Raw genomic sequence first — 12763 nt, 5'->3', positions numbered from 1 at the left:
GTTTAGCTACAAAAAAATAAAATCGACTTAAAAAAACATTTTTTTTGGCCACACCAAGGGGATTCTAGGCTTGGAATTTGGTAAAACGATATCTTATAATAAGACAAATAAACGCACCTAAGAAAGGTATACACTTCAGCCAGGGGCAGTTTCACTATAGGATTGCGGCCAGACCCTTTAGTTTACGTGGTGGACGGTTATTGTTCGCTATTGACACGTTATCTGGCGGCGAGTATAGTTCATCTATAGGTAAAAGCAGCCTAGTTCATTTTAGATTCCATCAACTTCCAATATTCTTAACACTATGTCTTCCAATATTCTTTGTCCCATGACACGGGCAAGGACACCATCCGCTCGGCGTACCCCTTACATTTCATTAAAGTGTCAAAAGGGCCTCTACGTTTTGGCTTCGGCTCCGCGCACGCCTCCCTAAGGTCCGGAACACCATTGTTCCGTGATGGGAAGACATAGGTACAATATTTTATAAAAGGAAAAATAATATAATTATTTAATTCCATCCTTCAACTGCGATGTTTGTTTCTCCATTCTGGTTGTTGCAGTTAATGTTAATACATAACATTAACTAGTATGTGGGTACTCTTGTCTTAATAAAACTGAAACAGTAATCCAATCAATTATTCCATTAGAACTACTGAAAAATAAAGTACCTAGCTAAAACCGAGCCTTTTTTACGTTTGACTAAAATTAGTGTACCTGAAAGAATTGCTTAACGGGATAAAATACCTACTTCTACCACTGGAACCAGCAGTGGCCACTGGCCATATACCACCAGAAGTTAAACAAAACTTGCGACGAATGCTAGTTTCCTTATGATTCAGTACCGCAATGTATTTTAGAAAACAAAAGTAGTTAAGTACTTAGTTCTATGACAGGCCTTAATAAGTTCAATAACACTGATTCTGGTCATGGCACTTAACCAAACCTAAATTCAATTAAATAGTTAGTCCGCTTTTTTTAGGACTCGCACGCTCGTTCGTACGTCGTATCAAAATTTGCCACTTGGGTATCTCTCGTCTTGGTAACATTTTACATGAAATTTTTTTGATAGGATAGGTACATAAAACGTAATAATAATATTTACAAAAAACGCTTCAATAGACATTCAGGCCGTACTTATCCTCAATATCTGCACACTAAATTTCAATTTCATACTAGTGTTCCAATTTGAATAGTTGTTACAGCTGTTATGCATGATGGGGAAAAAACTAGAGATGCACCGGATATCCGGTTACTATCCGGTATCCGGCCTATCCGGCCCTATTTTTATTATCCGGCCGGATACCGGATAGTGAACTACTATCCGGCCGGATACCGGATAGTTATTTTTGCTTGATTTTGGATTCAACAAATTGGATTTAAGAAACAGTGACGGTCATAATCGTACTCGTTTATTTTAAAACATTTTAAAAATTCCGCTATTGCACGCGCACTCATTTTCGAACCTAGAAATGATTCCACGCGAACTTTCACTACGAAACAGATCAAAGCCTACACAATGCGCACCTGAAAAACCGAAATGTAGGTATAATTTCGCCGGCCGAATTATCGGCGGCCGGATACCGGATATCCGGCCGATGATCAGGCCGAATATCCGGTATCCGGTATCCGGCCAAACAACTATCCGTTGCATCTCTAGAAAAAACCATACCTTTGCCACTAAAACTATAAGAAACAACGTGCAACCGAATATCTTCCTATAAAAAATATATTCTTCTTCTTCCTCGCGTTGTCTCAGCATTTTGCCACAGCTCATGGGAGCCTGGGGTCCCCGCTTGACAACTAATCTTAGGCATAGGTACTAGTTTTTACGAAAGCGACTGCCATCTGACCTTCCAACCCAGAGGGTAAACTAGGCCTTATTGGGATTAGTCCGGTTTCCTCACGATGTTTTCCTTCACCGAAAAGCGACTGGTAAATACGCAAATGACATTTCGTTTGAAAAACTCATTGGTACGAGCCGGGGTTTGAACCCTCGACCTCCAGATTGCAAGTCACACGCTCTTACCGCTAGACCACCAGCGCTTTTAAACTATTATGCAAAAATATATTGCATAATATTTTAAAAATCGGCACAAGAGAGGGTATAGGTACGTACTTTAGATAGGCACCTATCACCTATATACATACACATGCTGGTGTCCGTCGCAACATTTACGAAACAATGCTCACCTCACCTTTTGTAATTTAATATGATAACTATATTTATTGTTTACTGAGAATTTAAATCTATGGCACCACTTTAGTCAGTCAATAAGAATATAGGCCTTAGATATTATTTTCACTAGCGTCAGTTGACATCAGCATATTTCATGTATCATAGAGTAGTCAGATACCAGACAGCACTGTAACACAAGTTCTTTCAGTGTTAACGCAATCATCATCAAAATAAATTATAGCCCGGATTTAATTAAAAATATTTTGGGTGCCGTAAACGTAGAAACCATTTTATATTCGGCCATTGCCAAAAACACGCCCATCCCTTAAGTAAGTGTAACACAGTAGTTAGTATTGTATGTGCAAAATTGGCGAGGTAAATGGTAGGAAAACAAGTGTGACACGATAGTTGCAGCAGGAGGAGGGAGATGGAGGTTTCCCGGCGTGCGGGCGGCGGGAGGCCACCGGCTGTCTCGGCGGCTGCTACGGGGAACGTACGCCGGCGGTAAGCCATTGTCGGAGCCCTTTCGCACGGACCTCCACTTATCTGTATTATATACCTAGTAATTCAATCAAGTCCGAATGGTTTTGTGTGTAGGACGACAATAAAGCAGTAATTGTTTAATAGAATATTCGGACTTAATAGGTTGGGTGCGACTATTGACAGATTGTAGGGAGAGAGCAATGCTTTTTAGCGATATTATTTATGAGTCTGTTACTGTATCAATGTGGTTAATTTATTAAATAAAATACCAGGGTCGAGTCATCTTTTATCAAGTTATGTACAATATGAAGGGTTTCGTAATCATACCTATTTCAATAAATCAATTTTCTCAAACATGCAATGAAATGTCGTCGCTACGGGCGTTATAACACCGCTCTCCTAAGCTAAAAAGCGGTATTTGCATTAAATTTTCATTGAAAATACGTCCTTTTAGCTTAGGAGGGCAGAACAGGCTTCAAAGTATCACGTTTCAGGCGGAGCAACTCGAGAGAACTGTAAAGGAATTTCATACAAAATTGAAGGCCTAGGCCGGGAAGAATTTTTTTTTTTCAATATTAATGTAAACATGGCGTCTGTGTCCATGAACAGGCTAAACAGCTGAATTATATATTTTTAGTGACGAATGGTTATCGGACCAAAAATATCCGCGTTAACGCGTTATACACGAACGCGTTATACATTAAGAATACGAATCTGTATGATTCAATGTGTTGATGAATAAATTTAAAATTTTGTCTATACGTAAGTCACCAAAGACCATAGACAATATTTAAAATTCTCTGCATTTATTTTATTTATAGAAATTGAGATTCTTATTACATATCAGGTCGTGTATAATGGCCCTAATAGGGTCTATTCGAACACTACACACGCGAAATACGGACGACTTCCGTAAAAAAAAGACATTATGGCGGGATTGGAAGGAAAATTAAAAAACTTTTGTCGTGTAGCTATTTGCGGTTGATATTTATAAATATTTTTTTAAATGATTTCCGATGATAACAGCGACGAAGAAATTAATTGTACTCCGCCGGGATCGAAGGCGGAGGCAGAATTAGCAATTAATAACTTGCTGTTGCCGCCAAAGTCGAAGGAGAAATACATGAATACATATCAAAATTTTATAAGCTGGAAGACTGACAAAAATGCCCACGGTCTCTCAGAGAATGTATTTCTGGCCTATTTTACGGAACTAGCAAGAACCAAAACAACCTCGACATTGTAGGCAATGTACTCAATGCTTAAAGCGACTATACAGCATAAGCAGAATATTCACATAAAAGATTGTGTTAAGTTGGTTGACAGACTATACCTACATGAATATTGATTTTTTTTTACTGTGTTTTTTGTCTTCGGTTACCGCGATATTAAACTTGTTTATCTATGTTCTAGCAAATCAACAATTACAGATTTTTATAATTTTGAATTGCGTAGGACGTCGCCGAAGTCTTTCACAACTTACTCGTCCGTACGAACTATGCGACACTGAAATCCCGTCAGTTGTAGCTGAGTTTTGTAATAAATATGTTTTTTTGACTGGTGTATTTTTTTATTTCATAGCATATGTTTGAGAAAAGCACTATACATGCCTAGCCGTGAAAAGGGCTTGCCGGCTTCGTATCTCTATCCGGCTCCCTCCTGCTGTCGGCCGTCTATACCTACTCACCCGGCAAGCCCTTCTTTCCCGGCGACTGCAGTAATGTACTATTAAACGGATTAACTTTTCGATATTCGATTTATTTTCATCATTGACCGTTGAAAAGAGTACGTATCGGATAGTTTGTTATACAACGTTTGAGGTTTTATTTGATAAAGAGACTAATAAAAGAAACGATCGCATTGTCGATAACATCGATAAATAAGTAAGTAGTCTTGTACTCTCCCTACAATCAGCACCCAAAATTCCAGGCCTATTAATAGTTTATAGGGAACATTGACGAGTATTACCTACGTTGTTTAAGGAATGGTCAATGGAAACATGCGCCGCCGTGTATCGCATTCGATGAAGTTTAATTAAACTGTAACTGTAATTATTGGCTAGTAAAATAACTTGGGCTTTCGGCAGCCAGGTCATTATAATCTTTTTTAATTTATAACTGTATTACCTACATATACATATAAATATAAATCGTCAGTTGTGAAAGGACTCATAAAATCTTTATTTCTACTTTAACGTTTTCACACTACCTTTTGTTCAATGAGATTTACATCGTTATTGAAGTCAGCTTTTTTCGTTTATCTCTCAATAAAGAAACCTCCAGTCTATTTATATACCAAATTCGATAAAGGGCAATGCAACTATGTACTATACATAGATTTCTATTGACTGCAACGGGTTATTCCCACTAGTTACCACCAAGTTCTTACCAGTGGTAACTACTGGGATTTTTTTTCCCACCTTTTTCCACTGGAAAAAAAAATTCCACTAGTTACCACCAACCCGGCTTGGTGAATTTTTATTCCCAGTAGTTACCACTGGTAAAAGGTGGGATTTTTTTTTCCCAGTAGTTACCACCAAAATATTGTTAGAATTCAATACTAATAAAAACAGTATAAATGTAGCTTGCTGTAATAAATAATTATGTGTCAGTTAGTGATTCAGTAAACTGCTTTAAAAGTGATCAAAATATATTAAAACAATTTTACCGGTATAAGTGTAAAGTCAGCCCATCCGAAGCGCGCCCTAAGCGGTTTTAATAACAACCATTCCCTTTACTTATTTAGCATGACTACAAATTATCAATACCTACATTCCAGCTCTGCGTCGTGTTATAATAGAACGAAATGAAGTAGCTGTAAATAATAAAACGAAATCAGTTCTGTCGGTTTTTGACTGATTTGATTGTTCGTTTGTATAAATATGTAATTCAATTTACAGTTAATAAGATAATTTAATCTGGATAATAAGTAAATTTCTACTTAACTAGAATGAGACTCGTCTATTTTAGTTTGCACACTTATACTGGTAAAACTGTTTTAATATTTTTGATCACTTTTAAAGCAGTTTACTGAATCACTAACTGACACATAATTATTTATTACAGCACGCTACATTTATACTGTTTTTATTAGTATTGAGTTCTAACAATATTTTGGTGGTAACTACTGGGAAAAAAAATTCCCACCTTTTACCAGTGGTAACTACTGGGAATAAAAATTCCCAGTAGTTACCACGGGTAAGAACTTGGTGGTAACTAGTGGGAATATTACCCACTGCAACTCATCGTATTTCACGCTCGAGTGACGATTAGTCGCAAGGATAGGTTCTATTAATATATAAATATTTATATATACATTAATATATATATATTATTAGTCTATTCGAGAAACTGCAAAAACGGTGAAAAATGGAGATACTACTCCTAAAAATACCTGTAATACCTCATTAGATTCATCATGATGCCTAGAAAAATGTATTCGAAGCGTGTATTAGCACACAAAAAATATCAAAAGTTATAAGCAAAAAAGGGGGGGAAAAGTAGATATTTTTTATTTCCCCAATATCTCAAAAAGTATTCATATTTAAGAAAAGAAAATTAATATGATTAAAGAGGAGGATATTTCCAATAAAACATTCCATACTTGCCGAACTGTATCTCCATTATTTATACTTTTTATTCAACGCTGAACATAGCCCTCCGCGTCTCATTTTCGGGAAACGCGCGCGGCGTGAAAAAGCGATTACGTAACATTAAATATAATTTTAAAGGTATAAAATATTCATTGATTTTTTTTAATTGGTGTAATTAAACCATGTCAACAAATGTACTACTTGTAGAAATTTATCTTAAAATTATTTTTTCAACTAGTTAGGCAATTGTTAATAAACAAAATTTTCTCAAACTTCCTTCTTTATTGAAAACGAAACAAATGTATAAAAAACTATCATAAAATTTTGTCGCTTTCTAGAGCCCTTCTCATATAAATGCTTAATGCATTATAAAAGTTTGAATAAAGTTAATACTTTGCTTAAAATAAGTTTTAGAATAACATAGAAAATTGTCAAAAATCGAAAAATCAAGGTAAAATTGTAAACCTTAGAAACACATTATAACTACACATCGGTAAACCGTGGCATTTAGGTAGCACTTAAAAGATTAGTTTAATTAATTTCCTTTTTTTTGTGGTTTCTTTTTCTCGACTCGTATAGGAAGAACATTGTCACATCACTAGTCTGTGCCTGCTACTTAAATGCCACGAGTTACCGATGTGTGCTCATCACTAATATTTTAAGTGCTACCTAAATGCCACTAGTTACCGATGTGTAATTATAACCAAACTATAATTTTTTTTAGAACTTAATCTACATTCATACGACGTAATCTTATTAAGCATGTATATGACTAGAAGGCGACAAAATTTTAGGATAGTTATTTATAAAAAAAAAATCGTTTTCAATAAAGAAGAAAGTTCGAGAAAATTTTGTTAATTGGCAATTGCCTAACTTGTTGAAAAAATAACTTTAAGATAAATTTCTACAAGTACTACATTTGTTAACATGTTTTAAATACACCATACTTTTATTAAATATTTCAATGAATATTGAATACCTTTAAAATTTTATTTAATGTTACGTAATCGCTTTTTCACGCCGCGCGCGTTTCCCGAAAATGAGGCGCGGAGGGCTGTGTTCAGCGTTGAATAAAAAGTATAAATAATGGAAATACAATTCTGACAGTATGGAATGTTTTATTGGAAATATCCTCCTCTTTAATAATATTAATTTTCGTTTCTTAAATATGAATACTTTTTGAGATATTGGGGAAATAAAAAATATCTACTTTTTCCCCCTTTTTTTGCTTATAACTTTTGATATTTTTTGTGTGGTAATACACGCTTCGAATACATTTTTCTAGGCATCATGACGAATCTAATGAGGTATCACACGTATTTTTATGAGTAGTATCTCTATTTTTCACCGTTTTCAGTTTCTCGAACAGACTATTATATCGTCGTCTAGTACCCAGAGTACCCACAACACAAGCCTTATTGAGCTTATAGTCCTGTGGCCGGCTGCACGAAACCCACCTAATAAAATAATAGAAAATAGGTACCTACTTTGTAGCTGACTTTTAGTAGCTTCAACTGCTCTTGGTCGCCCGCGGCTTAATTTGGAAAAAAATTGTGAAAATGGCATAAATGTATTACAAAAATTCACGCGATAACACGAGGAGGAATAAGAAAGGCAGTTATCCTACCATACAAGTTTCATTCTATTTTTCGATGAGGATTTATTTGATGAAATTTTGTACCACTTTTTAGCCATTTGCACCAGCCAAGTTAAGCCACGAGCGACCAAGAGCAGTTGAAGCTACTAAAAGTCAGCTACCCCCACAGAGTAGGTATTTTCTATTTTTTAACAGGTGGGTTTCATACAGCCGGCCACCGGATTATTAGGTACTGTGGAATTAGGTCGATCTATGTACAATTGTCCAATAACATTTATTTATTTATTAGGTATCTTACAGTAGTTACTGTCATGTTAGTTCTTGTGGATAGGAATTATGTTATTTAGAGATTAAACACAAACACATAGCACTAAGTAACTTAAATTCTAGATTTAGTTGTAGTTTGTAGAACTGCTTTAGATAACCTTGTGCGCGTCTACGCACAGAAGCCATTCGAGATACGTTGTATTAATCCATTATGTTAACTGACTTGTATGTATATTTTACATTTTATGATATAGCGTTCATTCATGTGCTACGCATATCAAATTGTTAGCAATTATTGCATGTCACCAGTTTTTAAAGTCAGCAACATTGCTATAGGTATAGATAAATCATATGTACATAAATAATGTAAATAACATTGTGCTGATTACAACGACGTAAGTTTTAAAAGTTTTTCTTGATCATACAAATACTAGATGCCGTAGGTACAGTCAGTGCCCTAGCATAAGTATCCATTTTCCTAAACTACTAGTATGGCGACGTGGGTACTTTGTTTGGGACACTTACTGTACAAACTGGGTTACTGGTTTTGTGAAGTACTAATAAAATCCACAGTATTCTACAAGTCTCGCCGACGAAGCAAGAGACAACCATGCGCAGCAAATAGAAAGAGCAGAAATCGCAAACCTAGTGCGCTCGCGTATGGAATCGTTGAACCTTACTGGAATCGACTACGACGACGTGAGCGAGAAGAGGAACAGTTTGTCCTACGTTATTATCAACCCAAGTTGCGATCTTAATATACAAGAAGGAGATATCATGTAAGTATATAATTGAGAACAATATGTATTGGCACGGTATCGGTAGTTTACTCGTCTTATCACAAATACATAACAATAGGAATTTAACGTGCAATTTTGTTAAACGAACGCCGACGGTAAATCTTTGTCGGAGCCACGTACCCTCTCTTTTCTTCTCTTCTTGAACTGCCCTCAAATTACACATTGTTCGTATGACGTGTGTTATAACACTTTAAACTCTCGCGTTTTGTACACATATTTAATTACACAAACGGGTCTACCGCGATATAATTTCATTGTTTTTACCTTTAATATTCCGACGTTTCAGCTGAGTTGCACCAGCTGTGGTGTGGTGTGGTGTGTGGTGACGTGTGTTGTTGTCTGCATAGACCAGAATGTATTTAGCCGTACCTATACTTAAATTTTAACTCTCGAACTAATTCGTGCAGTAGGTATCTGCAGAACAGTATCGACTGCATCATTATTAGACTCGGTCTTACTTCGCTTCTTATCTTCACCTTAGCCTCTTCTCTTGTTCTCTTACCGTAATTACACAACTTAATTGATTTCTTTACTGATATCAATTATAAGAACCTCTAGATCGCTTAACATCAGTAACGCTTTGGATAAAAATACATTGAGATAAGCGGTCGGCCTAAGAACTGGATCCAGAATATGCCTACCCCATAACTGCGCAAGCAGCAAAAATGTAAATTGTCAAAGGACTGTCTCATTTCAATCATAGACAGAGAATCATACTATCTTTGTCTTACACTAGTAGTACTAGCACCCAAAAGAAAAGGATGAGTATAGTTTTCCTGGTTGTTACGGACTGTCAAAAAGGTTTGACCAACTAAATCAAAAGAGCCGGCCGATTGGCACCACGGTACTATTATTGTCTTGGTCCGCCGCTCGCTAGCTGCCGTCTCTGTGCCTGCAATTTTAGAACCCATAGGCTTGGCGAGAGACGATGGAGCCACTCTGGTGCCGTAGAGACTAGGTAGGCGTCTGGTTTGGGACGCCACATGCGTCGATACCTTTGCACAGCCCCACATCCAGGCTACCACGGCACAAATACTAATCTCGCACTACGCAACTAATGCATGACTACGAGTTTGCGGCGCTTGCAGTGGAGACAATGGGTCAATACCTCTTCCAGCGTATATCGCTGGGAACACAAAGAGGTAACGAGGCCAAGGTTATGGGGGTCAGTACCACAGACGGTCCTCCTGGACGGGGTGCTCTTTTCTTACAATAAAAAGTAATTAGAAAAAATCCAAACAGTAAGATTCTATCATTTTCTACCCAGATATATAAGATGTCTCTGAAATCAAACACGAAGAAGATTCATTAGCATTTCTCTTAGTTTTCACTGATGTAGCTTCATTAGTCTTTCTAAGTTTTTAAGTCATTTTTGTACTATCATATCTAGTTAAAGTTTGATTAGAGCAGAGGGCCCACCGCGAACCACGTTCGACGTGTTGCCTCCCTTTCACTTACGTACGAATTTACAAGTGCGACAGAGTGGCAACACGTCGAACGTGGTTCGCGGTAGGCCCCCGTTCCTTGGTACGTGGTTCTATTTTTGTTAATTCTTGTCAAGTTTACCTCTTCCATAGCCTTTTTCTTACTAAAGTAGCTTCTACTATTTCAATAAATTTTAAGACCACATCACATACTAATGACCTAAAACTGTTTTATTCAAGCTACTGTGTAATAGTCACAACACCTACGTAATTCGTGTGACGTAATCATGGCTCATCCAATAAAAATTTTGCCTCTACAAAAAGCTGAACTTAAATACGAGATCGTTCTCAGAGGTGGATCAGCTGGATTAGTACAGTTTTCAAGTTTGTAAAATGACGACGCCGTTTGTAAAATTGCCGAAGGCGAATTGTAAAACGTCGGCATTTTGTATTATACAATTTGCCGCCGCATATTTATTGGTCCAATTAGTTCTTTAATTTACCACGCGTGGCGCTGCCCTTCAAAACTATGAAAAATGCTGGGGTGCCCATCAAATCTGGAGTTCGTCGGACTTATTACGGGCGCGAGGGACGGGGGAGGCTTTTGGATCTGGGTGGCTCCGGCGCTGCGGAAGAGCAGCCCTTCTGCTGCTGAGCTGTAGTAACTAACGTTGTGTAAAAATTAACTTAAATAGACGTAATAACACCAAAGTGGCAATTACCCCGGTTGGCGGTATTGTTTATCTTATTTTAACTACCTACCTATGAGTTTTGCTGTTACTGATACTCTGTTTGTTCCAGATATTTGGTGCGTCCGTCCCCTTTTTCAGCACAAAAAACGTTTGAGAGACATAATAGTCGACGAAAATCGAATATTAGTTTCTGTTCTCAAGCTTTAATTCAAGCGCAGAGCGTTGCCAGCAGAAGAGGATCTGGTATCGGTGCCACGTTCACCCAGCCGAGGGCTCCACCACTCTGCACAACAAAAGCCAATTCGTTGTCTTTACCGGATAGTCCAACTATCATAACGGATTTTAGAGGACGGTCCAATTCACTTCGAGTAGTAGATGACATACTTCTGCGAAGATCTAATTCATTAAGACAAAGTCTCAGTGGCGTCGGCTCTCGTCGAAGAAAGAGTAGTCTCGAAGAAATAGGCATATCACATTTTAATTCCTTATTGCAACATCAGCAACAACAGCAACAGCAAAATGCTAATGCAATCAAAATTGCTTTGAACGGTAGCATAGGGTTAGAGGTTACGCCGCCGGAGGAGACTCCCGCCGAAAGATTCCCGGGGACGAGCATGGCACTCGGCGGATACCAGGAGGCCGCTGCTGCTCTCCCCTCCACGTCGATGTGCCCGAGCATCCCGTCGCCGTCGCCAGACACTCAACACTTGCAAGGAACTATTGTATGATACCACCTAATGTGGGGCCGACGACTAAGCTCCGTTATAAGAAACAAATGGACGTAGAGTGACTACTTTCAATATTCAGTCATACTTAAGTACTTAACTCGAGGTGTCACTGAATCCATTAGGTACTATTCGGAGCCTTTTTACAGTAGCGTCTCTACTTATGTATATTTAACTTAGTTTTGAGAAAATGAGTAAGTGAAGAATTAATAATTAATTTATAACTAGGAGTGGTGTAGCTAACTGCTAAAGAAGCTGTGTAATTTAAGCGGGATCAATTAGATACTACTGTAAGCGGGATAAATCATAGTATTGTAATGTACATAGCAGAGCTTTTTCGGTCGTAATAAACCATGAGTATGTAAATAGAGACTATAAAACGCAAATAAATAATTATTATTGTTATGTGTAAATATGGACAGATAAATATACACCTACTTAAGAAGTACCTTTTATTTACTAGATTTTACTGACCAAAGGAAAATGACTAATTTTATCATTATAATTACATAGTATATTGAATCTGTACTCTACTTTTAAAACTTTATTGTTGATAGATTGGGTCAACTAATTAATTCACCGACTATTCATAAAATACTATTTACGTAGTATCAATGTACACAAGAGTTTCTTTATCTTTAGTTCTAGAGCTTATTATACCTGACAATATCATACAATTGTAATCTGTGTTTTTATATACAATATAAAATACTTAGTCCGTTTCACTCTGTAAGAGTATCGATAGCTGCCTTTTGTGTATATTATGAAGATAAATATACCTAGAAAAAAAAAGTATTTTCTTTGTTCCACCTGAATTTCATTTGATTGTATTACCTATACATAATCGGTTAAGACGTGATTAAATCAACCAGCCAGTGCCTGTCAGTGACTGCGTACCTATATATCAGTTTGGTCTAGCCCACAAAAATCTTGTTATTTTCATGTTAAGCGATTTTAAAGAAACTACTACTCTCTGACAATGTGTTTATTAAATTATTATATTACGA

General features: G+C 37.0%; 1 protein-coding gene across 1 annotated transcript in view; it reads left to right on the top strand.

The window, feature by feature from the left end:
• The window catches only part of LOC134803921 (potassium channel subfamily T member 1), a 137047-nt gene extending 124506 nt beyond the window's left edge, over positions 1–12541 (top strand). The window contains exons 22-24 of the mRNA XM_063776738.1: positions 2591–2680; positions 8689–8894; positions 11141–12541. Coding sequence (XP_063632808.1) covers positions 2591–2680; positions 8689–8894; positions 11141–11759 — 915 coding nt within the window. The 3' untranslated portion in view covers positions 11760–12541. The remainder of the gene's footprint in view (positions 1–2590; positions 2681–8688; positions 8895–11140) is intronic.
• Positions 12542–12763: the final 222 nt, after the last annotated feature.

The sequence above is a fragment of the Cydia splendana genome, chromosome Z (assembly GCF_910591565.1).
Source record: "Cydia splendana chromosome Z, ilCydSple1.2, whole genome shotgun sequence".
Classification (NCBI taxonomy): Eukaryota; Metazoa; Arthropoda; class Insecta; order Lepidoptera; family Tortricidae; genus Cydia; species Cydia splendana.
Note: the sequence above shows the minus strand (reverse complement) of the source record. Positions and strands in the feature narration are given on the sequence as shown.